The sequence below is a fragment of the Centropristis striata genome, chromosome 17 (genome assembly GCF_030273125.1).
Source record: "Centropristis striata isolate RG_2023a ecotype Rhode Island chromosome 17, C.striata_1.0, whole genome shotgun sequence".
NCBI lineage: Eukaryota > Metazoa > Chordata > Actinopteri > Perciformes > Serranidae > Centropristis > Centropristis striata.
Genome location: NC_081533.1, coordinates 22,654,077 through 22,678,441, shown reverse-complemented (window position 1 = coordinate 22,678,441; position 24,365 = coordinate 22,654,077). Strand labels below are relative to the sequence as shown.

The 24,365-nt window shown below is 39.8% G+C and overlaps 2 protein-coding genes and 1 long non-coding RNA gene across 3 annotated transcripts in view; all 3 read left to right on the top strand.

The window, feature by feature from the left end:
* Window positions 1-1,813, top strand: part of LOC131990045 (uncharacterized) — a 34,157-nt gene extending 32,344 nt beyond the window's left edge. The window contains exon 3 of the long non-coding RNA XR_009396024.1: window positions 1,606-1,813. This is a non-coding gene — a long non-coding RNA (uncharacterized LOC131990045). The remainder of the gene's footprint in view (window positions 1-1,605) is intronic.
* A 508-nt stretch (window positions 1,814-2,321) lies between these two features.
* LOC131989864 (uncharacterized) lies at window positions 2,322-8,699 on the top strand. Its single transcript, XM_059355211.1, has 10 exons — window positions 2,322-3,035; window positions 3,546-3,787; window positions 4,766-4,971; window positions 5,120-5,280; window positions 5,431-5,534; window positions 5,739-5,799; window positions 6,527-6,615; window positions 7,211-7,330; window positions 7,738-7,838; window positions 7,969-8,699. Exons 1-10 carry the CDS (start codon window positions 2,543-2,545, stop codon window positions 8,480-8,482), a joined length of 2,091 nt encoding a protein of 696 aa, XP_059211194.1. The 5' UTR covers window positions 2,322-2,542; the 3' UTR covers window positions 8,483-8,699.
* Window positions 8,700-15,396: 6,697 nt separating this feature from the next.
* The window catches only part of LOC131990075 (pyruvate carboxylase, mitochondrial-like), a 314,152-nt gene continuing 305,183 nt past the window's right edge, over window positions 15,397-24,365 (top strand). Inside the window, exon 1 of the mRNA XM_059355468.1 lies at window positions 15,397-15,528. Within this exon, the coding sequence (XP_059211451.1) occupies window positions 15,527-15,528 (2 nt within the window). The 5' untranslated portion in view covers window positions 15,397-15,526. The remainder of the gene's footprint in view (window positions 15,529-24,365) is intronic.

Sequence of the window (24,365 nt, the reverse complement as noted above, 5' to 3'; positions counted from 1 at the left end):
TTCGCACCGTTTCTTCAGACTACGTTGACACATTTTCCGTGACCACTAATAATCTGTCAATCTCATCTTTTTTCTGTTTAATCTGAGGGCAAAGAGTCACGGTAAACTGTGTGAACAAAAATTCTAAAGGGGATTATTCACGCTAAAAACCTGCGTTGTCTGCATTAATGAATTAGGTAATGACAGGACACGACATGATAGTACAAAGTACAGTTAGTAATGTTCATGACTAATCAAAAAATTACCTTACCCGCAGGATGTCGTAAAAAATGGTTTATAGGCAGGGGATTTTGGAGACTCTTGGCTTCTCATTCTGTGAATCCAGCCTTTTCTAACAAACTTATATCATACCTAAAGTCATTAAAAGGTGTCTCAAAGCAATGCGATTATGCACTCAGAAGATCTAACATGTTGATGTTGCACTAAATTCTGCGACCCATCAGATTATGTGACCCAGTAGGAATTTTGGTTACATCGTTGCTCATAAAGTTAGAATAAATTCCTTTGACCTCTTTCCATGAAATTATTGTGACAATGTGATTGTGTCTGAAAACACAATTATTCAAACTTTATGGGCGACCGTGTGTATAACCCATGCATCTTAATATCTACACATCCATTACTTTTTATAGTTTGCATAGTATTTAGGCATGGACTCCATAAATATATAGAGAGGTCAACCAGTGTCTACAGCGACCTGTCTATGCGTGGTTAAGTCTTTAGTATTTGTCACGTAGTTAACCATCTACTGTCACAGAATCATATAGTTCTGTACACTGAAATGACAGCTATTAAAATAAATATGTTTGGTAATTGCCATCATTATAAAATATGTGAAATGGACAGGAAATTAGGTCATAGAATCCAATGGGTGTCACGTCATATTTTTTAGGTACTAGTTAAACCAGAACTGCTCATGGTGTGACTTGATTTTTTGTTTTCTTGAGTGCCAATTTAGGGGGGCAGCATATGGCTGGAGCAGCACAAGCATTGATGACAAGAAAAGTCATTTGTGTGACACTAGCAGGTTAATACTTTCTACTTTGCAACCATAAGCTTGTAAGTCATTCCAAACCTGAGATGCACTTATAAGGGAGCTGCAGTTTGATGCTGTAGTGGAGTAGTATTAAATGTAGACTACTGTAGGCATTTTGGAACTCAGTCAAATAAGATAATTTCACACCTTTGCTGATTTTAAGCTGATGCATCTCAATGTCGGAACCTTCCAATGTAATCTTCTTGCTGTTGCTGTTGCTGTTTAGTGAATATGTACTGCTTGTAATTGTATTTTTTCTCCTTTTTTTATTTATTTATTACAACCTTTTATACTACTTGTACTTTCACTACAGTTTCTGTATATTGCACATTTTATGTTATAAAATTTTTGTTTGCTTCCCAGGAACTATAGATGAGAATCAGCTTAAAGCTAACTCCAGCACAGCAAAGAATTAGTGCATTGTCCCTGTCAAATATAAAAGTATCTTTTTTCAAAAGTATTTATATGGATCACATATGATTTAAATATAATGCATGTATTTTATGTCCCATTCAGGGGCTGCACAAAATGCTTTCTACTAACAATATGTTCCTGTCTGTCTCCTGTAGGCGCTCTAGTTACACCCAGTGAGCCATTATGGATGACCACTCATCCCCCCAATCCTTCCCCAACCTCCACCACCATCGCCACCGCCCATCCTTTCACCTCACTTTGCCCAGCCATCAAAGCCCAGAAGTGGGGTACCCGTCCCCTCAGCCGGCCCTGGACCCTATGGAGCAATATGGAAGCAGAAGAGAAGAATCCATAAACTCCTTCCAGACTTCAAGCACCTCCTCTGGGGGAAGGAGGGGGAGCAGTGGTGGGGACAGAGGCTTCCTAAACACAAGTGGTAGCGGCTTGGATGGAGATGCTAACTTGGGAGGCCATCTTGACAGACAAAGTGGATTAGGTAGCCATTATGCTGACCCTTGGTTTGGCAGTAGCATAAAAGAGGAAGTTTGGGAGGAGGGGGAAAGTTGTGAAAGCCCTGCAGATGATTTTTATAGAAAAGGTGATTGCTACAGTAACGCAAATGAAGTTTTTTACACTTTGAATTGTGGCAGTGAGGAAGGAGTCAAGCATCAACTCAGAGCAAACTATAATAATTATGTTAGCTGTGAAGCGAAAGGCGAAACCGTTTACAATAGGGAGGCTAACGTTAGCCACTTTACGAAACAAACTACTTCCTACGGCAGAACTGCGGCGGGGAGCTTTAGTGACAGCAGTGTTGATTATTCAAGAGTGAGTGATAATTACTCGGTAAGAGAAGAAGACTACGGGTCCAGCTGTGGCTCAGGCGAGGACCAGCTTCAACCAGCAGAGGCTGAGGCACCCTGGCTCAGTGTCTCTCCCTCCAGTCAGACCGGAGAGGGCAGGTGGAGAGAAACAGCAGACACCCTCAATTTAACCTCAGGGTGCCCACCGCAGAGATCACCTATAGGCCTCACACAGAAACTGGATTCCTTTTCCGAGGCCTTCCTCTCCCAGCGAAAGAGACGATTCCCCATGATTCCTAGTGGAGATTCCTCTGGACCGATGTGGGAATTCGGAGTGGGGAGAAGAGAAAGCCCCGGATCGATCAGGTCAAGTCACAGCTGTGCTTTTGATTCAGACTCCTACCTGCCTCCCTCCTCATCTTCCTCACCCCCTCACCCCTCACTTCCATCCCTCCCCTCTCCTCCCACATCATCTCACATCATGTCTTCAGTTCTTAGTCCTCCTCCCACACCTCTACCTCCTCCTTCACACTCACCCTCCAAAATGGACTCTCCTGGTGCATTCGGGGGCACTGGACATTCAGTGTCCCAGGGGGGAGAACCACTTGGCAGGCTTCAGTTTTTCACTTCGCACCTTCAGGCTTTGCCATCTATCCATTCCTCTGGGATGATATGGAAGCTTCCACTGCTGTCACACACATTTTCACAGTCATCAGGCGACCCCAGCAGCATAGAGGGCAACCTGAGACCTTGTCATGGTAGCGACTATGGCAACATCACAGGTAAAGTTTTGTCTTGCACTTCAAAGTCTGACCTAACTGTAGAGTACTTAAACCTGAACTTATTTGAATGAGCTTTATTCCCCCCCTTACATAAAACCCACAGGTTAATACCCACATGTAAATTTATGTGGGTTTTCATGGCTGAGCCTTTGAGATTTGCCGTTTCCTGTATGCAAATTACCTTTTCACTTTTCACATATAAAACCATTTGTAACAGATATATTTTACACTATTGTACACCAAAGTGAAAGTTGTGCATGTATCAACAGCACACAGTCCAAAATGACTGCATGATTTGCCTTCATATGTGGGTTTTCACAAGAATTGATCAGTGTTTCCAAATAAACAGATACTATTAGTGTCTAGTGTAACACTTTCCGGTCTGCACAGATAACAGGTGGTGTTTTCCTGTAGAGTGTGTGCGGCTTTCAAAATGATCAATCAGTTTAATAGTACATAATGGAGCATTGACTTCTACTGTTCTTCTCATCCCCACTGTCATTTTCCCAGCCTCCCACGTCCAGTCTCCAGAATCTGTATTCCTCACTTCCACGTCACATCCTTCATCCCTCCATCCATCCAGAGCCCTCTGTCCATCCAATACTACATCCCTACATCCCTCTGTCCATCTTGCCGCTCGCCCATCTCACCTTGTGGGCCAACATTATGAGGCAGCAAAAAAAATAGCCCATAACATTGTGACGCTGAAAGTGAAGAATGGTCCAGCTGATCCAAACCAAACACAGCTACAGGTACAGTATTTAACTTCTACAAGATATTTTTCATTATACACAGTCGACCATTAAGTTGGAATAATTTTGTTTTCAGACACAATCCTCTGTTCATTGTGGTTTCATTTTCATTGTGATGTGTTAGGAAGATATTGATCAATAAAGTTTTGAGAAGATAAACACTTTATCTGTCAAGAATTAATCACATTGTCACAATCATTTCATGGAAAGAGGTAAAAAATATTCTATTCCAACTTTATGGGTGACCGTGTAGATTAGTTGCCCAGTTTGTTACCAAATAATTACGTGTTTGTGCACAAAGTATCCAGGCCCAAACTCTTTATTAAATACATACAGAAATGCATTACTTTTTGAGTTTATTCGGAGTAAAACATTCATTCATAGCATTGCGCTTTTGAAATTTTTCTTCATGAACATACACTGCATTTCAGAAGCCAAATTTTCACAGTAGGCCTGCCAGTTTTGCACACTGTCGTTACATTGTTTTCCATCAACAGAGAAGGCTGGGGTTTAGGAGGAGGCAACACTCGCTGCAGCGGGAGAAGCTGTGCATTAGTTCTAGGCTGACATTTATTTGTTTGTCAAGAAATTATGTGAGCTCCAACTGCAGTTATACCTCTAAAAACCACAGTTTTATTTTGGGTTTTTATTTTTAGCCTTGTTGAATGGGTGGCATTGAGACAGATTCAGAGATGGTGAAATGTATGTTATTCACCTGTGACAGAGCTCCAGCTGTTTATCCTGCTTCCAATCTAGGATAACTATGTCCTGGACCTATCTCTGTTTGTTTCACAGGAATAAAAATTGAGTATTTGCTTTGACTGAGAATATATTTTTTGAGAACTTGCCGATGCCTCTTATCCACCAAAAACATCAGGTCGCTGTCTAAATACTTCAGCTTTCAGAACTTCAGTTGCACAAGCACTACCTTTTGCTGTCTGACCATGTCTTAATATGGTTTTGCTTATTTTCTTACAGCAACAAGTATCACCAATGTACAATGGAACTCCATTTCCCAGTATCCTTCAGTCCAGCAGAGGTCAGAAGAGGGGCCGGTACACTCCTCAACCGCTCCTCAATCCATTTCGTAAGGGGACGGGGCTCTACTCCTCCATCTCATCTCTCAATCACAGAGATGAAAAAGCAGCATGTGGAGAAGACGAAGAGGAGAGTGTTGTTTTACCGTGAGTAAAATGCTGAAGGAAAATGTGTTACTTTATTAATAAGCGTGATGTCTATGAAACATTTGATGTCATTTGTTTTTCCGGTGTAGATTCTAGATCCAACAATTTTCTCCTTTTCACTCTAACTTTCTTCTTCCCTTCTCTGCAGGTATGTCAACGTGGGTCATGATTTCCAGGCAGAGCTTCCTCCATGCTTTGTTGGCGTGGAAGGGTCCACAGTTTGGCCACCAAAAGAGGAATCCCAGAGGGAACAGCTGCTCTGGAAACCATGTGACAAGCTTGAAGAGGGTGCCAACTTACAGAATGAAGGTAATAGTCACTCTAAAATACAGATTTCCAACCCAAAAGACAAACCCTAATGAATTCTTACTTCTTCAATGTTACAATCAATCGATGGAAGTTTCATCAAAATTGTAGTTTACCTACTGTGTGTGCGTGTGTGTGTGTGTTCATGCACAGTGGAGAAGCTGTTGTCCATGTGTAGTTCCAGCTGCCTACCAGGAGGGGGCAGTAACACAGAGCTGGCTCTGCATTGTCTGCACTACTGTCAGGGGAACACAATGGTGAGTAGTGGAGGAATATTAGTTCTTTCTTTCTTTCTTTCTTTCTTTCTTTCTTTCTTTCTTTCTTTCTTTCTTTCTTTCTTTCTCTCTCTCTCTCACACTCACTCACTCATTCACTCATTCATATCCAGTTAATCCTATTCAGAGCCCTCTCACGCCTCATCTGTCTGTTCTGTGCCTCCTCCATCCCTCTCTGTTTTTCAGGCCACACTGGAGATGCTGCTGTTCTCACAGCCGACACCAAGAGGAGACTACCACTACTCTGGTAACCTTTGACCTTTGACCTCACTCTCGCTTTTGTGTTTTCTATGTCTGTTGCAGGATAATTCCTAAATTACAAGTTGAGGTTACTCTTTAGCTGGATTATTTGATATTTAACCTGCCTTAACTCACAATTTTGTTGAATTCAACCAGGATTGAAACAGGAAGAGACTTTAATGTTTCTCTGAGACAGAGAACAGTTGTATGTCTGTCAAAACGTGAGTCAGCAAAGGCGAAATTATATCCACTGTGCATACAATAGTAGCCTTTGTAGAAACCCAAGCCTCCTGTCTCTCTCTCTCTCTCTCTCTCTCTCTCTCTCTCTCTCTCTCTCTCTCTCTCTCTCTCTCTTTCTCTCTCTCTCTTTCTCTCTTTCTGTTTGTTCCTTTGGTGCATTTAAATCCACCAAGAACGTGTAAAGCACAGAGTAGACATTGTTCAGCGTGCTAGTGTTCACTCAGGTGGGTGTATTCCTGTAGACAGGGGTTTTGTTAAAGGTTTTGGGCCCCCTGACAACAGCTTGACAACATTTTGGATGTCTAAAACCTCTGGTATGTCTCTGGACTCCCCCCCAGCTATTGACCTATTGAATAACTCCAGGTTGTCTGTCTGAAGCTTTCTGAATGAAGTCTAACAATGTGTGGGTGTCCTCAGGCAAACTACTTTCTGTGTATTTTAGCACGTCCATTACATTTACTGTATTCATGAACTCGTCTTGTCTCTTTCTGTAGGAAGTGATTGTTGGACAGACAGTGAAAAGAGTCTCTTCAGTGCAGCTCTGGCAACTAATGGAAAAGACTTTTCACTCATACAGAAAATGGTACAACTATGACTCATGCATTGCTTGCGTTTACTCTGCTTTTTTTTAACAGTCACATTCTGTCTTTGCACACATATAGCTATAAGGCAACCTTGAGTGCCTTGAAAGGCACCCTATCAAATAAAATGCATTATTATTATTTATTATTAAAACTACACACATCTAAGTGGACTGTTCTGGTTCTGTGAAACAAGCTAAAGCTTTAATCCGATTAACAGTGTTTATTTTGTGCTTGTCAAAGTGAACTTTTTTGTTTAGGATTACTACACAAAGGAGAAGTAGTATTTTTCGAAGGTGCAGTGAGTTTTGGCTGTTTGGTTTTTCGTGACTCCCCTTGCACTGTTGCAACTTAATTCCCAAAATTAGCACTTGAAAACTCACTGACCCAACAATGGCTGGAAATGTTCATATATAGTTTATATGTTAGTGCAACAGAAAGAGTTGTCTTAATAAGGCTATTCGATTTGGAATCCAAAACCAAAACCTGGAAAATGTTATGCTGATAGGTTGATTTTTTAATGAGTTAAATATTCACTATGTGTGTGTTTGTATGTGTGTGTGTGTGTGTGTGTGTGTGTGTGTGTGTATGCTGCAGGTGAGGACTAAGACCGTGTGCCAGTGTGTTGAATTTTACTACCTGAGCAAGAAGCTCCAGGACAAGCAGAAGAAACAGAAGGAGGAGGAGAAGAGAGATGAAGTGGAGCAGCAGAAAAGTGTAAGAAACAACTAAAAAGAAGCAGTTTGGAATTTAGTGTTGCCGCATGTCAAGATGTCCCAGAGGATCCAGAGACCCGGTTATGTCCCTGATGTGTCTTTTAGTTTGTTTGTTTGTTTGTTAAGTGCTTTAGTTCTCATCCTCTTTGTATTGTTCCCTTATTTCCTGTTGTTGTTGTCTGTTCCCATGATACTCTATGGGCTACACTGTGTCATGCAATCAGATGTCAGACGGATAGGACTCATAGCATAGAAACAAATAGAATAGAATAGAGTGTGTTTGGCAAAGGAAAGAATATGTGGAGCTATGTGTAATCGGTTACATGCAATATATGTTGATCCGGTATGGAATGCAGCCCAACAAGTCCATCACAGAACATTTGCTTACAATTGCTCCTGTTCTCATAGATGACACCCAACTGTCAGCCAATGGGCAGACAGTTTGGACTGGAGGAGGCGGTTCCAGTGCCCTCATTGGCCAGCTTCTTCCCCTGCAAGCTGTGTGGCAAGTAAGTAGGACCAGTAGTAACTGAGGAAGATCCAACACAAACTCTGTGTTTGTTTGGCTTCAGGGCCAACAGATGGTTTGGATTTTTATGTACGCATTTCAAACTTGTTTGTCCTCTCTTGTTGTTCCAGAATGTTCTACAAGATCAAGTCCCGTAATGCTCACATGAAGATCCATCGCCAGCCTCAGGAGGATTGGACCGACAGGCGGCTGCACCACCAGCTCCTCACCCAGCGTCTGGCTCTCAGTCGGCCCCCCAACCTCATCCCCACCCCAGGCAGCAATCTGCTCCCACCCCAGGGTCCAGCTCTGAATTTTCGTCCCTCTGGCCCTGCTGGAACATCAAGCAACAACACCAATGCAGACAGTGTCCTCAACTCTGTAACCAATAGCAACGCCATCACTCCCACCAATGCCAGTGTCCTAGATCCTGTGGTAACATATAGCAACATCACTGCTTCAAACTCTCATGTTACCACCAATATTGATGGCTCAAATCAAAGAGAGCCAACTCTGGTATTACCTTTCCACCAATCATGGGGCTCATTTGGACACGATCCCACTATTTTCTACTGCAACACAGAAGGGAAAGACAATGTGGAATCTGGGACAGTGGGAGGAAAAGAGCCAATCAACTGGCAGTAGCGTTTAGCTCTCTCGAAAAGCATTACTAACATGAAGGTCTGAGACGTACAAAAACTGTGCTGTTAATACAAACTAAATTTAAGTTCAAACTTTGGTACTTTTGGAAGGATAGTTAAATAAACCATGATTATTTTTGTATTTTCTTGTTGTAAATTGTGTTTATAAATGTGATACATATTTAAATGTTTCTCATATGTTCGACATTTGAATAAATGGTTTTGTTTTTGATGTTTTGTCTAAAGCTTGTTCCATTTACAAATATATTAATATGTGAGGGGTAGGGGTGCTGAGAGGCAGTTTCTTTTTTTTATTTTACCTTTGGAGAGAGCCAGGTTAGCTGTTTATATATGCCAATACAATGAACTATTCCTATAATTCTCATGAAGACTTTTGGAGACATGAGAATTAATCTCAGTTCATACTTTGTGTCCTTGCTATTAAGGTCTGAGGTCTCCACAAAGATAAACATAAGCGCACACACATGCACACACGTAGTTGGCGCAGCTATTTCAACACACAGCTTGTTAAAAGGTTTTGATATGACACCATAATGGGCTAATATTGACCTTGGTAGACCATCTCCTCTCTTACAGCTGTCTGAGTCCAGAATTCACCTGTTGATGGTTAACCACAGAGATTGTGTGTTTTTGTGACTGTGTCCCGAAAGAAGCTGGAAAGACTTATTGGGACCTTTATGTCAGGCTGGTGTGTACAGTGTGTGTGATATAGAGCAGGTTTGAAGTTGATCTAAGACATGGCAAATAAACAAAAACACATTAGGATGTTTGTAAGAACACAAAACGGATCCAAATTTAGACAGTGCAAAAGATATGTAAACAGGAACCAGTCAATCATTATTTAGCTAATGCAAATTTCCAGGATCGGCACATTGACTATATTCTCTACACGTTTACTAACAGTTCAACTGTACTGTCGACCAGTTCTGTCTCATATTTGTTTGTCCGGTGGCTCTGGAGCATTTCTGAAGGCTTGGTCCCACTTCTTCTTGAGTGTAACTGCCACTGATAGTGATAATTGTTGTGTGAGTGTGTACAGTGTGTCTGTTTGTTCATGTGTATATAATGTCCTTCAAGGTATCCTTTGTAAAGTTAACCTGTAAGTAAGCATGTCATTAAGTGTATGTGTTTTATGCAAATGTACGTGTGTTTCTGCACATGTGTTTACCGTATGTGTGTATCCCTGATCACAGTTAACAACAAGCCTTTAAAGTGGTCCCTCCCCCTGCAGCACTCCCTTCTCCTGACAAAAGTCCAACATGTCTAGCACAGTTTGTCTGTCCTCTTTTTTCTCTCTGACGTGGATTCTTTCTAAAACTCCACTTACAACTTCTGCAATATAGACCACGAGCTGTACGTGACAATAAATGTGCTCAAAGACTGACAGATTTGTCCAATTTTCTTGCTCAAGTACGTATTCTTCTGTTTAACTCCCAGAGCTATGACAAGCATTTTAACTGTTTATCACACCCAAAGCATTATCTCTGTGAAAATATAGTCTTATATTGGGCTTTTGATGGAGGGCAGGGTGTATGTGCTTGAAGATTTTGTTCTTTTTCTTTAATTGGAAACGTTTTGCTTTGCACTAAGTTGAAAGAAATTAGAGGAGTGGCAACCAGAAACAGTCCTGAAAGTTGGCCTACTTCAGAGAGAGAGAGAGCCCAAGCCAAGGGGGAGAGGGAGAGAGCAGTGGGGTGAGGGAAAAGGGGGAACAGGCAGAGAATAAACAGTGGCCATTCACCTATTCATGGTGCACAGCTCTCTGCCAGTTGACTGAGCTCATGGCCCCCACCACAGCCCATCCCCACGTTCTTGATTTCCCCCCTAGGTGAGAGTGGTTCCAGTAAAGAAAATCAGCTTTTTCAGATGCTTCACTGTTGTGACAAGGATAAAACACCTCATCATGCCTTACCAAGAAAGCACTTTTACTGTCATACGTAGAATTGCTGTGCCAATCAGAAATAACTACAAAAACCTAGAGTTATAAAAATCATAAACAATGACAACAAAAGACAACATGATATTTTTCAGTTGTATTAAATTGCAATTATTATATTCTGCGAAGATATCCTTGTCTGACATACAATGGGTAGCCTACATAAACAGGTACTAATATTGTAACCACGTTAGGTACTCGGGGTTCTCCGTTGACCACAATACGGACACAGATAGCAGATGTAGCACATTTATTGCAAGACATAATATATATAGCGACACGCTTTCTAGCGCGCGTTGTTCAGGGACAGCCGTGCTTCTCGCCTGGTCAAAAGTCTCCTTCAGGCCCTGTCCACTACTGCATAAAGAGAGGTCTAATTATTAACAGGTCACACCTGTACAAGGTGCTGTTCCCAAAATTCACTCCCCCATCTCCTCCGGCATCTGGCGCCAAACCACATCCTGCTACCACTCACATAAATTCAAGAAAAGTCAAACAATGCAATTAGTCAGACTGACTCTGTGTTTGGAAAGTCTATATGCACTCATACAAGTTCTTATCACAGCTACTGCATATTTTAATACATTTTCTTGAAAACTAGACTGCATGCACAATAGCATGGCTGTCCTTGTTTGGCACATTAATGCACACATACCAGGCAACACTGTTATCTTTACCTCACTGAGAGGCAGTGCTATGTAAAGGCTGAGCGTGTGCAAACTAGCCGTCATTTAGGGACACTAAAAAAGAAATGCTGAAATTGTAGAAATGAAAAAGAAAGCAATCTAAAGTGAGTTTAAACAACTGTGACACCTGACATAATGATTCCCTCCTGTTTTATACGATGGAAGTTAAAGCCAAAGTATTTTCTCCTCTTTCTCTCCTCCTGAAGAACCTGTTTTGCCCTTCATGGACAAATGACAGCATATAAGGTTTATCACTTGTGAGATACTGTACAAAGAGGCCGACTGCTGTCATTGACACATGGAGGTTGGCCTCTGTTATGTAATAGTTGGCACAGCCATACATTATTATAATTTAAAGTGTATTCACTATAGTCACTTGGGTGATAAGTATTGACCCCCGCCAAAGCCACTCTCTGACATATGTGCACGCTCTTATGCATATGAAATGATAACCTAATATTGAGAGACTGTTATACGGAGAAGAGGCCCCATAAAAATTCTTTTTAGCTCAGTCCATTGTGGCTTAGCTACGCCAGTACTGGGGATGTAAGACTTGCACGCCGTGGTTGGCCCACTTGGCATGACTGAGAGCACTCTCTCAGCTTCTCAAGGAGGTGTGTGAGAAACTATGAGAGTATGGTATTAATCACAACCTTTGAGAGACTGCCTGGGGTCAGGCGGAGAGAGAGGATGAGTGAAAGCAACAGAGAAGGAAAGGGAGCAGCATGATTAAACTACAGTATGCACTTTAATATGACTTATAAGGCATTTGAACTGATCAGGAATCCCAATCCAAGTGTGATTAATATTAGGTGTGTGTCTCTAACTTACTCCTGTGAATACATCACTTATTATGATATTCATTTTTGCCCCTGAAAAAATTCTGGTTGATTTCAACTGCGTCCTCATACTGAATGTCATTGACACAGACTCTGTTATCTGGAACTGATAAGAGGACACACAAGAGTTGAGAAACCTTCAGATACAGCATGAGTTTACCTGCGTCGAGCCGGTGTGTGTGTGTGTTTGTCTGTGGTGCTGAACTTCTGTCATTTCACAACTGCATGTAAACAAGGATACGTGCACACATCCAACAAATGTTGTTGATGTTGTGATGAACAATTTTAATTTTGTGGGAAATTTCTTCCTTGCTTAACTGTGAATTTTCTTTGAAACATCACAATAATAATAAAGTTTAATAGGGCGTATTTCCCTTTAAATTAGGGTATATCATACTTGATAGTTGAAGGTTATAGGGAGTGTTAGAATGAGGAGGTCATGATATACTTGTTTCAATGCAATGTCATCCCAGTTTTGTCCCTGTGTTGCGTTGTTTGTGAGATAAAAGCACAGTAGTCTATTGTCCGCTTTACAAAGCAACACTACAAGGAACCATTTAATAGCCTGAAATCAAATCCTGTCCTTTTCAGGTGTTTCCTGCACCAGAGTTTTTTTCTTTCTTTTATTCTGGCCACCACAAAATTTACATGCACTCACATTTCTTCTCTTCTTTTTCCTTTCTTTTCACTATTTACTAAAGTTTCTTGATGAGGAGTTGACCCAGTTTCTTTAACCTGGCATAAATGTTTAGGATCAAACCCATATAGGTTATTCTGATAATTACATGGGTTGTACATTCAAGTAATAGAAGAATTCTAGTTTTCTATTTCAGTTTTTTTAGTTTATAATGTATAAAAATTAATGTAAAGTGTATATTCACATATTTACGCATATTCTCTTTTTTGTCAGTACTGAATTCTAGTTTAAGGTCAATAAAAGAAAACTCATTGAAAAAAAAAAAATTCTTGCCAAATTGTGGTCCTCAATACCACACCAACTGCAATAATAATAATAATAATAATAATAATAATAATAATAACTAGAAAATTTCCTCTGGCGAAATTCTGAAAGGGCCACGGGGGCTACTGCTGGTGTTGGTACACTATGATGAGATTCCTCAGAGATTAATACAAACAATTAATATTAGTAATGTTATGATACTATATAATATACAAGGAGCACACCTACAACAAGCATTCCTTTTCAAGTATTAATTTATACAGCAACCTATGCCCTTTAACCTCAAAATGTGTGTGTGTGTGAAACATGTGTATCTGGAGGAGTGTGCGCGCTTACGCGCGCATTTGTGTGTGTGTGTAACGAAAATCACATAAAGTTACGTGTGTGTGTGTGTGTGTAAAGCATGTGTATCTGGAGGAGTGTGCACAGGTGTATATATATGGTGTATATATATACATATATATATATATATATATATTATTCACGTGAGTCTTCCTCATTTTTGTCAACCCATTTGACACAGGTGTAAGTAGTATAAAAGACTAAAGACTTAAGAAAAGGCAGCTTTAGTTTCAGGGCCTTGATAGGCTCAATGTCACACTGACACACACACTGACAGGGACAAAAGCTTTGTTAATGTTATGAATAACACCTGTGCTTGAGAATTACTAATAACAACAGTTAATAGAGTTGAAATTTTCTACCGGTGCTGGAAATTTGTTAATTTGTTTCTTAAATTCGAGTCACCTTCTTCAAAACAGTAATGTACTTATTGGCCACTTTATTAGCTAACAATGTGCCTAATAATACAATAAAACAATACCTAATAAAGTGGCAGGTGTGGTCTTATGCTTCTGTAGCCAATCGACTTTCTATCATCTCGAACAAGGCTGTCCATTCTCCTCTGACCTCTGGCATCAACAAGGCATTGAGAGAGAACTGAGAACTGCCGCTCACTGTATATTTTTAAACACTAGAGATGGTTGTGTGTGTGAAAATCCCAGTAGATCAACAGTTTGTGAAATACTCAGACCAGCCTGTCAAGTTTAAAGTAACTAAAATCACCTTTCTTTTGCATTCTGATGCTGGTTTTAAATGCATTGAGTAGCTGTCCTGTGATTGGCTGATTAGATATTTACGTTAATAAGCAGTTGCACAGCTCTACCTTATAAATGAGTATATGTTTGTTACATAGACTGTATATAAATAATGGACGTAGTCACCCATTGATTTGTGGACTGCCTGTTTGAAGTATCGAGTTTAGGGTTAACCTCGTTGCCATCTTGTGTCGCCATCTTGTTTCCGATATGGATCAGACCATATTTGGACTGTGGAGGAGCGAGAGGGATCTGACGACACTGACGCCTTTCTACAACGGCAACCCGACTGAGAGAAGCCGCTGCTAACTCATGTTAGCATTAACTGGAGCATTAACTGTGATGCTAGTTTTGGCTAGCAAAAAACAAAACTAAATGTATGTTACTGACCTCAGAAAACTGAACAGCGACTCCTTGGAGTGTCTGTTAGTCCAACCAAACTCTGAACACTTTTAATGAACAAAATGTTCAATTAAATTGTGAAACGTCCTTTTTTTATATCTAACGTTATATACAACTTCATTGACATGTTGCCATGGATATGCATTGTTCTGCTTCTCTCCTGATGACAGCTCGCCTTGTTAGCCAGCTGTCAATCAAAGGTAGCCATGCCCCAAACCATACGATTCTTTATCTTCTATTTTCTTCTAAATGGGGCCATTATTAACTATTAACATCAAATTGTCTTGAAGAAGATTTTTTACTTGTGATTGAGACCATAGTGTTGTCCTAAAAAAAAAAATCTGAGGTAATAAATCGAGTGAGAAGTTTTCAAATTTTGCACTGAAATGAATGGACAGATTTTTTTTGCAGCCAAACTTATTACTTGTGCTATAGCTTTTTAATTTTACACTTACTGTAACTAGTTGATGTTACATTTTGGTGTCTGGAGCACTTTAAATGCTGCCGCTCTGTGCGTGCTGTCATGTCCTCTTCTGTGATTGGCTGAGAGCAGAGGGGGGCGTGCCTGGTTGCGTCATGTCAAAGAGAGGGATGAAAGCTTATCCAGAGAGAGAGAGAGAGAGAGAGAGAGAGAGAGATTAACAGCGAGTATGAGGCACGCGCAGTAGCAGACTCCTATTTCCGTCAGACGGAGACGGACGGTGCCAGCTGCTAGCTAAGTTAGCTATAGTAGACAGTTAGCAACTAGCCTCAGAGTCCTTGCGCCTTTACTACATATGAGGGACTGAGCAAAAGTGTGTGTGCGTGCGTGTGTGACAGCGTGTGTGTCGATGCTTAGAGCGCCCGCTCGGCCGTCCCGAAGTCACTCCGTGTGTTTGTGTGTACCTGTGTGTGCGTGAGAGAGAGAGAGAGAGAGAGAGAGCGAGAGAGTGCGTGTGTGTATATAAACTCCCCTATCTCCCTCTTTCTAATAGGCTACGAGCAGCAGTGTGTCTGTTAGCAAACGCACACATAAACACACTGTGTGATAGTCGGCTGTTTACAATCGGTGTCCGGTTACTTGCCAACGGATTCACATCATTTACTGTTACCGACACAGCACCAGCATGTGAGTACTGATAGATAATGTGTGTGCATGAATGAACGAGTCCTATGGGTGTGTGTGTGTGGCTGTCAATGAGTGCTTTTGACTTAAAGACAAACCCTTTCCGCTGTGTGTCTGAATGGCTACATGTGTAACCTTAATGTGTCTCGCTGTCAACGTGCTTAAAGATGTTCCAAGTACGTTCAGTCCTGTCATAGCTGCACAGCTACTACAGTGAGACATTTACAAGTTGTATGTCTACCCAAACCAAACGCTTTGCATTGAGAACTTGTTTAGAAAGTGGCTTACTTTGCTAGCTACACTTTTTTTTTTAGCTTAAATGTGCACATGCAAACTTGAACTTCTGCTCGTAGTAGTTACCAGCTAGGTCAATGGGTGTGGATGTTGTTGCAGGAAAATTCGCAAAATTTGTATTTTTTTTCATTGGAGTTTTGTATTTGTATGACTTGGCAGCAGGGAAAAACATGCAACAATGATTTTTGTCATGGGTTACCCACTGTTACTTTCACATCAACAGAGTAGATGGTTAGGTAAAATAATATGTTACTTATGGATGTATTGAAGGCTGGCAGTAGGGATTAAACTACATACACCTCTTTATTGAGAAAGAACACTGTTTACATGCTGAAACTTGTGGATTGCATAACATGCTTGTTTTTTTATGTGAGCTGCTTCTTCAAAAGAGCTGGTAACTGTGTGTGTGTGAGATGGGCAGATTATGTTACTGGTTCTCTGTGTTGCAGAGCTGTGGTCTCTGCTCCTTCACCTTTGAACCCATACATGTGTATCTGTTGTGTCATTTGACTGTACAGTTTGTTCATCTTCAGAGCAACCTTTACTCTGTTTTAAAGAATGGTACATGTAGAACAGCTGTCCCATCCCAGAGCTCAGGGAGGCCCAGAGGGAGAGGTGTAGTAATTGAGCGAAAGGAAGTTTTTTTTCCACAAGTCATAAGCAGAACCTGCAGTAAATCCTTTAGCATGGATGTGAGAAATTAGAAATATGCTGGCAGGACAATACACAAGTTTACTTTGTGTCTTAAGTCTCTTAAAGTGACTGTCTGTTTGATGGACATCTGCCATTTGCTCATCAACCTTGATGTTGCAGTAATGCCAATGTAAAAGCCTGAAAATGTTACAGGCAACTCAGACATATCCATAACAGTATTATAACAATGATGCAGGGGCTCCTGTGCAAAAATCCCCTAAGGATGACAGTTTTGGAGAGACTGGACTAGTATAGTATAGTTGACCTTTTGTGATTGCATCAAAGCAGTAAGATGAAAAAAAAAGCATGCTGCAAAATAATTGTATCCCCCTTGAAATGTCAGATACACCTCAGAAATGTCCACATGGTACTTAATCAGTACTTCTGTTGTTACTACCATGACACTAAGTTCAGACTTTATCTGGTTGGACAGGTCGGGTATTATATTTCCACAAGCACAAAGACTTATCTAATACCATTTTACAAGCCAAATTTTAAATCTGAGTTCCTAAATGTTTTCTAAATCAGTTTGGACACCTTTAAGCATGAATTAAAAGAGTCTTTTAAGAAGAGTTCAGAGAGAACATTTTAACTCAAGTGTTTTGCATCATAAGTGGTACAGCCTGTCTTTCAACATGTGCCACAGTAAACGCAAATAGACTGGAATGTCTCTTGTTAGTGTGTTGTTGTTGTTTTTTTTTTAAAGAAAATGCTATATGGTATAACATTTTTCCTGACATGGAGACCTATGACAAAACAATGTGTCAATAGATGTTCATTTTAAAAGGCTGCACTTCAGCTTCAGGGCAGTCAGCTAATTGGGGCCCTGACCTGTCGTTAGTGTTTCCATGAAATGAAGAAGTATTTATGCGTCCTGGGAAGCTCTGGACCTTCTGCTTTTCGTACTGCCAGGGTAACATTCAGCAAATGATGAGATGAGTTAGACTGCCAGACCTGGAGGCAGGTAGTAAACAGAGACAGGTACCAGTGGTGATAATAAACTAGCTGTGTCCCTGGCAATTTGATTTGACAAATTACCTTCTGAAGTTCATAACAAGGATTATTGTTTAACATTAATTGTGAAGTGCTTGGTCATGTTTTAGAGAAGTAACTGCCCTACAAAGCAAAAAGGCAGTAACTACGCAGAGTGCAGAACTGAGAAAAATGACTTTAAAGTTATCCTGTAATCCAGCCGTTTAGTTACTGTACAAACGACTACCATTTTTATCCAAAACGACACACATTTGAGATAAGATGTTTTGTCACATAACAAAGGATGCCTTGAAAGTCATGAAAATGATAATAACTCATTTTTCACCAAAAATGCAGTTACTGCCTTTTTGCTTTGTAGGGCAGATAGTTATTAGCACATCTTGCTCTGCTTGTAGGCATTAATAAATATTCTGACCGATTAAACAACCAATTAAAACGTAAAATAAGAAATATATTGGCTACTCTACTACACCACATAGAACATATGTTTCTTCCCAAACTGATATTCTATTGGTTTCTTTCCCTGCTATGTCCCAGCATCTTGCTGAACCAGAATCCAGTGTTTCCCACACATAGACTTTACTTAAGTGAGTTTATCCATCCAGGTAAATAGTGGACAATTGCCCCTAGCTCTGCACCTCCCCTAGGCCCACCTGTTCCTTCTGCTAGTATGGGAAGGCCTACTGACAAACACACGTATACGTCACAAAAAGATGAAAAAAATGCCCATAAAAAGATAAATAATTTCCTGGCTACTATGACACTATGCTACAGCACAGTGAACATGTAAAAGAAACATGTACATGTTTTAAGAAATATGTAAGAAATCGTGTGTTCTTCCAACACATCATACCCTATGGAGCAGCCTGTAGCAGCAGGAGGCTGGAGCATCTTGTTGACACAGCTGGTAAAAGGGCTGAGTGACAGCGAAAGTCAAGAGCCAAACGCAGCAGTTTCATTTCGCTCAAATAATCCTGGCATTGTATCACAAATTGCACTTTGTTACAACTCTGTTCAAACGAGTAATATCTCTTTGGCTTCATCTATATGTGTTTCTCAAGGGACCTTTTCCAAGTCTGTAATGTATTTCTTGTTTATGTTTTTTTTTTTGGCAGAGTTTCCCAGACTGCTTGTGAATTCGAACCCACGATCCACCTTTCTACAAGCACAACATTATAACCTTTATGCCGCAACTGCCCACTTTTAAGTCCAGTCACAAGCATTTGCTTTGTGTACACAGACATGATCAGCCAGGGTAACCTTGTTCCTGCTGTCTGAGCATGTGTTGCTGTTGATAATTAAGACCTCTTTTAGACCTCATCCTTTATAGATCATTTCCCCTGTCAGTTGATCCTGAACTTAACTTTATGGCACTTAATTTCCTGCACTTTACTGAGCAAGGGATGACATTTTCTTGTGACTGCCTTTTACTATTTTACTATCATTGCATGTTCTCAGAGACTGTGGTACTTAAAAACAGGAACTCTAAGAAAACAGAATTAAACAGAATTATTATCAGTCAAGCCTCCTGTTTGGTGTGTTTGCATTTAGATTAAGGAGTAAACTTTTAATGGAAACATTAGAAACTACTGCTCTTGTGTCTGAAGAGCCAAGCAACAGAGAAGGAAGGATGCTGTTTGGCTGCAGTGAGTGTAAAGACAGTGGTGAGGTTAATAACAGTAGTAGATAACACACTGTAATTTATAGCTTTGCAAGCTACTGTTGTCATCCCAAAATTCATGTTTGCAACCCAGCTGTGCTATGTCCTGTCCCTGATGCTTGCAGGTGTTTTTTCACAGCAGTCTGCTTTAGATTAAAACTTCTTGACTCCAGAGCCAAGGTTTCCAAAAATGCAAAATAAGTCAGGCTGAGCTATTGGGAAAATGTGCATAAAGTGATACAGAAGAAATCCCTCCCAGGCCTAGTTTTAATGATCAAGTCAACATCAAGAATGTCAAATATCCCAGAAATTACATTTAAAGTGACCAGAGAATTGTATCCTTCCCCGTTAATACTTAATTCCACTACAGGTAAGGAGCTATTTCGATAAAATACCAAAATATATTTAACTCCACTCCATGCAGTGAGGGAACTGAAGGAACTTATTCTCAGCCTTAGTAATAGAAATAAACATCTCTTGCTCATCTTTAAATGTGAAATCACACACAGTGTATCAAGGCTTCTAAAAGCACTCTGGAGGATTAGCTGCCTGCTATTAAGGATACATAGGTAGATCCTCTGTTATTGCACAAGTGCTGGCAGATAGCCATTGTATGTATTTGCCCCATTATCAGCCAAGTAGGGCAAAGTTAATGCTAGATATGTGTGTTTGTGTGTCACAATATCACAGGTTTTGTGCGTCAAAACAGAACAGAACTTTGATCTCTAAGGAGTTAATGTATGAACCAGAAATCGCCCGTATACCTTTTGAGCTGCCCGACATACTCAGGTTATTGTCAGTAGCCTTTGACCTTTAACTTTAGACAGAGGAGTGTCTGATGTAGGCATGCCACAGTGCACATGTGCTGCCAGACAGATACACGGAAGGAGAACAGTTTGGGTTATTGAGAAACTTTATATGATACAAGGACATTGTGCATTTTGTTGTTTGTTCCCTGTGTGTGAGAGAGATTTAAAGTCAGAGAGACAGAGAGAGAGAGAAAGAGAGAGAGACAGAGAATTTGGCATAAAACATCAACATTCCATTTTGGCTCTCCGACTATAATTTAATTCAGTCCTTGTTTTTTTGTTGCAGCAGTTTTGAAAGGTTAGTATTCAGGATTAGAGCTGTGAAAGCAGTTGTACAGTTCCACCGTGCTGTGTCTGTAATGAAGAGCCAAATAGTGTGGTTTGTTCTCACTGGTTCAGACATCAAAGAAACGGCCACACCCTGCTCAAATTAAATGTGCATCGTGTTCTTTTTTATTGTCCTGTTGAATTGACACAACAAATCTGTTAATCACCTTTTCTCACTGACTTATCTCTCAACTGGATTTTATTTTTGTTTTTAAATAGAGAACGAAAGTTTGCAACAATGAGAGGTCTGCAATGGGCTTTGAGCCTCGTGGGACTTTGAAAAATACATTTTCGTATTCAGTGGTATCTTGTAGGGCTGAAAATATCTATTTGTGATTATTTTTGACAGATATTGCAAAAGGGATATATTTCACAATAGTGGAGGGAATTATCATTCTTGCACCATTATTCTTATTTTCATTGAAAATATATTTAAATGGTCATGGTAGGTTTGTGGTGATATTGCACACTGGCACAGTTCTGCAGCACCATCATCATTTAAAATTTGGAATATTGCACTCGTCCTTATTACGATTTTGATGACATTCGGATAAATAGTTCAGCCCTATATCTTATGAAACCGAGGTATATTATTAATTGAAAGGGCTGGTTTGAAGTGGGATGTATTGTTCATATCTGAAAGAAGAAGACACCCCCACTGTCCCATTTATCCTTTTCAGACTCAATTAAAAACAAAGGTCACATTCCTGTGCCACAGTAGGGACCTTTTTAAAGGCCTGTTAAAAGGAAACTTTTCCAAATTGTTGCAGCTTTAACACTTCATATGAATGCAACTTCAGATATGATTATGCTCAGGATAATTATGTTTGTGATTCTGTTCTCTTTTTGTCGGGAATTCTTGATAGGAATCAGTGCTCATGACATAAAACAAGTACTGTACAGAGAGCTGAAGTAGGGTATTTGTCTGAACTTTGATAAAACTAATTAGTGAAACTAATGCCTTTTAAAATGTATTAGCATAAAGTGAATAGGAACCTGCATGAATAATGACTATGCAGCTCACTATGAAGCATTGTAACCTTACTTCTAAGTAATGAATACAATAATACAGTGTTGTTACACTGGAATCACATGAGTATTGTGATATCTGACCTATTCTGACTAAGTTTACATGCCACTGGACTAAACTGATCCCTATGTAATCCATCTGAGATTTGCTTTGTTAGAGTTGTGTGTGGATAAAGCAAGGAAAGAATTTTCTTTACTGACGGAAGTAAATCCCTCCCTTGCTTTTCCTCTAAAAATGCAGTAAACAGTATGGAGGGTGCGTTATATGAGGAAAATATGCGATAACATTGTTGCATTTTAACAAAATTATATTGTGATAAATAAAAAGGTATCAACGTGTATTCAGTTCTGTCTCTCTGCTCTTGGCTTACATTGCTTTTTGTGTATCACATGAAGTTCGAACGAAACGAAAGATATCAGTTGACAGATATCTGACATGACTTTGTCTGTTTGTTACTGTACGTTAGTCATGTTTGCTAAGTAATGTTTGCTTGTTGTGACAGTTGGAAGCCTGAGGGTAAAGAAAACTGAACTCAGACCTGACGTTTCCTGTAGTGCGCTCATGGTTAAACCAACAGATATCACTAACTAGCTTTCAAACCATTATATCTATGTTTCCAACCAAGCCACCACACTGCACTGCAAAAAAAGAAAAGTTGGGTGAACTCAAAATTTTAAGGCAACAAACTTCCATAAAATTTTAAGTTGGACAAATAAACAAAATATTTTAAGTTTTGTTTTTGAGTTTGCTCAACTCTGAATTCAGATTTTTGTCAACTCAACTGTAAGTTGTGCTAACTTATAATTTAACATTGTAATAACTTTTAATCCTTACTTCTGCAATGTGCTGAATTGGCACGACTGTAACGCTGCTATGAAATGTCAGCTAATGTTGCGACCACAATTTTGAGTTAGCATTGATACGCTAATGGCTACTCTAGTAGCTGTAACAAGCAGCGCCGCTAGCATCAGTTAGCTGCTAGCATCAGTTAGCCGCTAGCTTTCGCTAATGACCGAATTTCACAATAAAGAAATAAGAGTGAGCAGAACTATTGTCCCTTGTTGTGAACCCCAACTTAAAGATATAAGTAACAACAACTCACACACTAGTTTTTGAGAAGACAACTAGCTTCCTTTGTTGTGCTAACTTACATTATTGCCCTAAATGTCAATAATTTATGTTTCCAAGTTGTACCAACTTAAATCACTGTTTTAGGCCAAAAAATACAAGTTGGCTTTTTTGCCGTGTGTAGCTGTAGTACAGTTAAAATCATGTTTAAAAAATCCTAGATGCTTGGTCCCTGTGCGGGATCATCTTAGGCCTAGAGGGCCTTTGTGCTTACAATACACTGGGAGAGACCCTGGTCACAGTTTAGAGTTGTAAATTATTCTGTCCAATCATATAGACTATCAGTATTAAATACATTGATTGATTAAGCTACTGTTTTACTCCAGTGTTGTGCATGATAAAATACTATACATATATTCCTACTTTATCAGTCTGAGGCACGTGGAATGCAAATTAAATTTTATGGCAGTTTCATTTTTTTCAAGTACTAATGATTACTGTGAGCTTATCATGGGCAGTAAAATGTATGATAATGATGTTGACTGTGACATGATAATCTGAGCCTACTGTACTGAGCTGTTAGAGGAATTTAGTCTTGTGGTGTACACTAATGTTTGCTTCGACTTCAGAAAATACAATGTGATCAAATCTTTTTGCTGGTCCCAGTGATTTAACATGGGCTACACTGATGTTGAACAAAAAGGCATTATCCAAAGCTGCCAGTCAGTTGTGTTGCATTTTCCTGCTATTACTGTGCATGAGTCAACATGCACAACTGCTGTCTCACTGGTCACATGGTAATTTATTGTTGCTCAGTAAGAATATTTAGCCATAACATTTATTAAAGGATTTGCCATGTTGCATTTCATGTTACTTACAGTAATTCGCAATTCAGCATTGTGTTTATCAAGTATATTTTTCTTTTTGAGAAGCTTCAGTGTTCCAAAGCTCATTCAAGATTGTCAGTGAGCTATAACAGTGAGAAAATCTGTGAAGGTGTCTAGTTCAAGATATAACAGATATTTTCAAAATACACACTTTAGTTTCCAGCCAGCTGTTCAGACACACACACAATATATTGTTCCCTCCTGTTGTTATGTTCCTTCTTTCCTTTTTAGGCTAAATCCTGATAAAGAACAGTTTTATCTCAGAAGCAGTCACCCAAATACACAAACTAGTAAAAGCAGAATGACCTTGAAATTGTGCTGCCACAGCTTGAGTTTCCCCACCATTTGACATTCCTTTCATACCGCGATTTATCCTTGAGTTTGGCTCATTGCATTTTGGCAATGCAAGTCATACTACCAGTGAACCACTTGCTGTGACACATTTGATTGTGGCTCCATCTGTCAGTGCAGGGAGATGGGAAGAAAAGAAGGAAGGGAGTAGTGAACTACACTTCAAAACTGTTGAATGTAAGCTGATGTAAAACTGTAAGGAAAAGAAAAAAATCTTGGAGTGGAGGATATGTTATGCAGGGACGGAAGTAAGAAAGCAGTTGTGTATGTGGCAGCATCCCTGTCCAGAACTCTGCATAGAGAAATGTTTAAAACATTTATTGAACATGATAAACAGCATACTTTCTGTGTTTGAGTTTTTAGTCATTAGAATGGTTTACAACTTAACATATGGACAGAGAATCATCAGCGTGCAGTGTTTCAGGTCAGGAAGTTTCTCTCCATTGCAGGCCACAGTGTCTGGAAGATTTCCAGCTTTAGAGAGATGAAAGAGCATTTTAGATTATAGACCACATCTTAAATTAACCATCATTACACTAGTGGCTGCCAATATTTAAATGTAATTTTCTGTACATATCATTGCTGGTGTTGTGACTATTATTTGGTCTTGCTATGGCCAAATGTTCCTTTTAAGAAGCGTTAAAAAAATAATTATTTTGTATTGTATATATTTATAACAGTTCATGCTGTGATCAGAAACTATGTTCTTATTAGATACAGCTGCATGT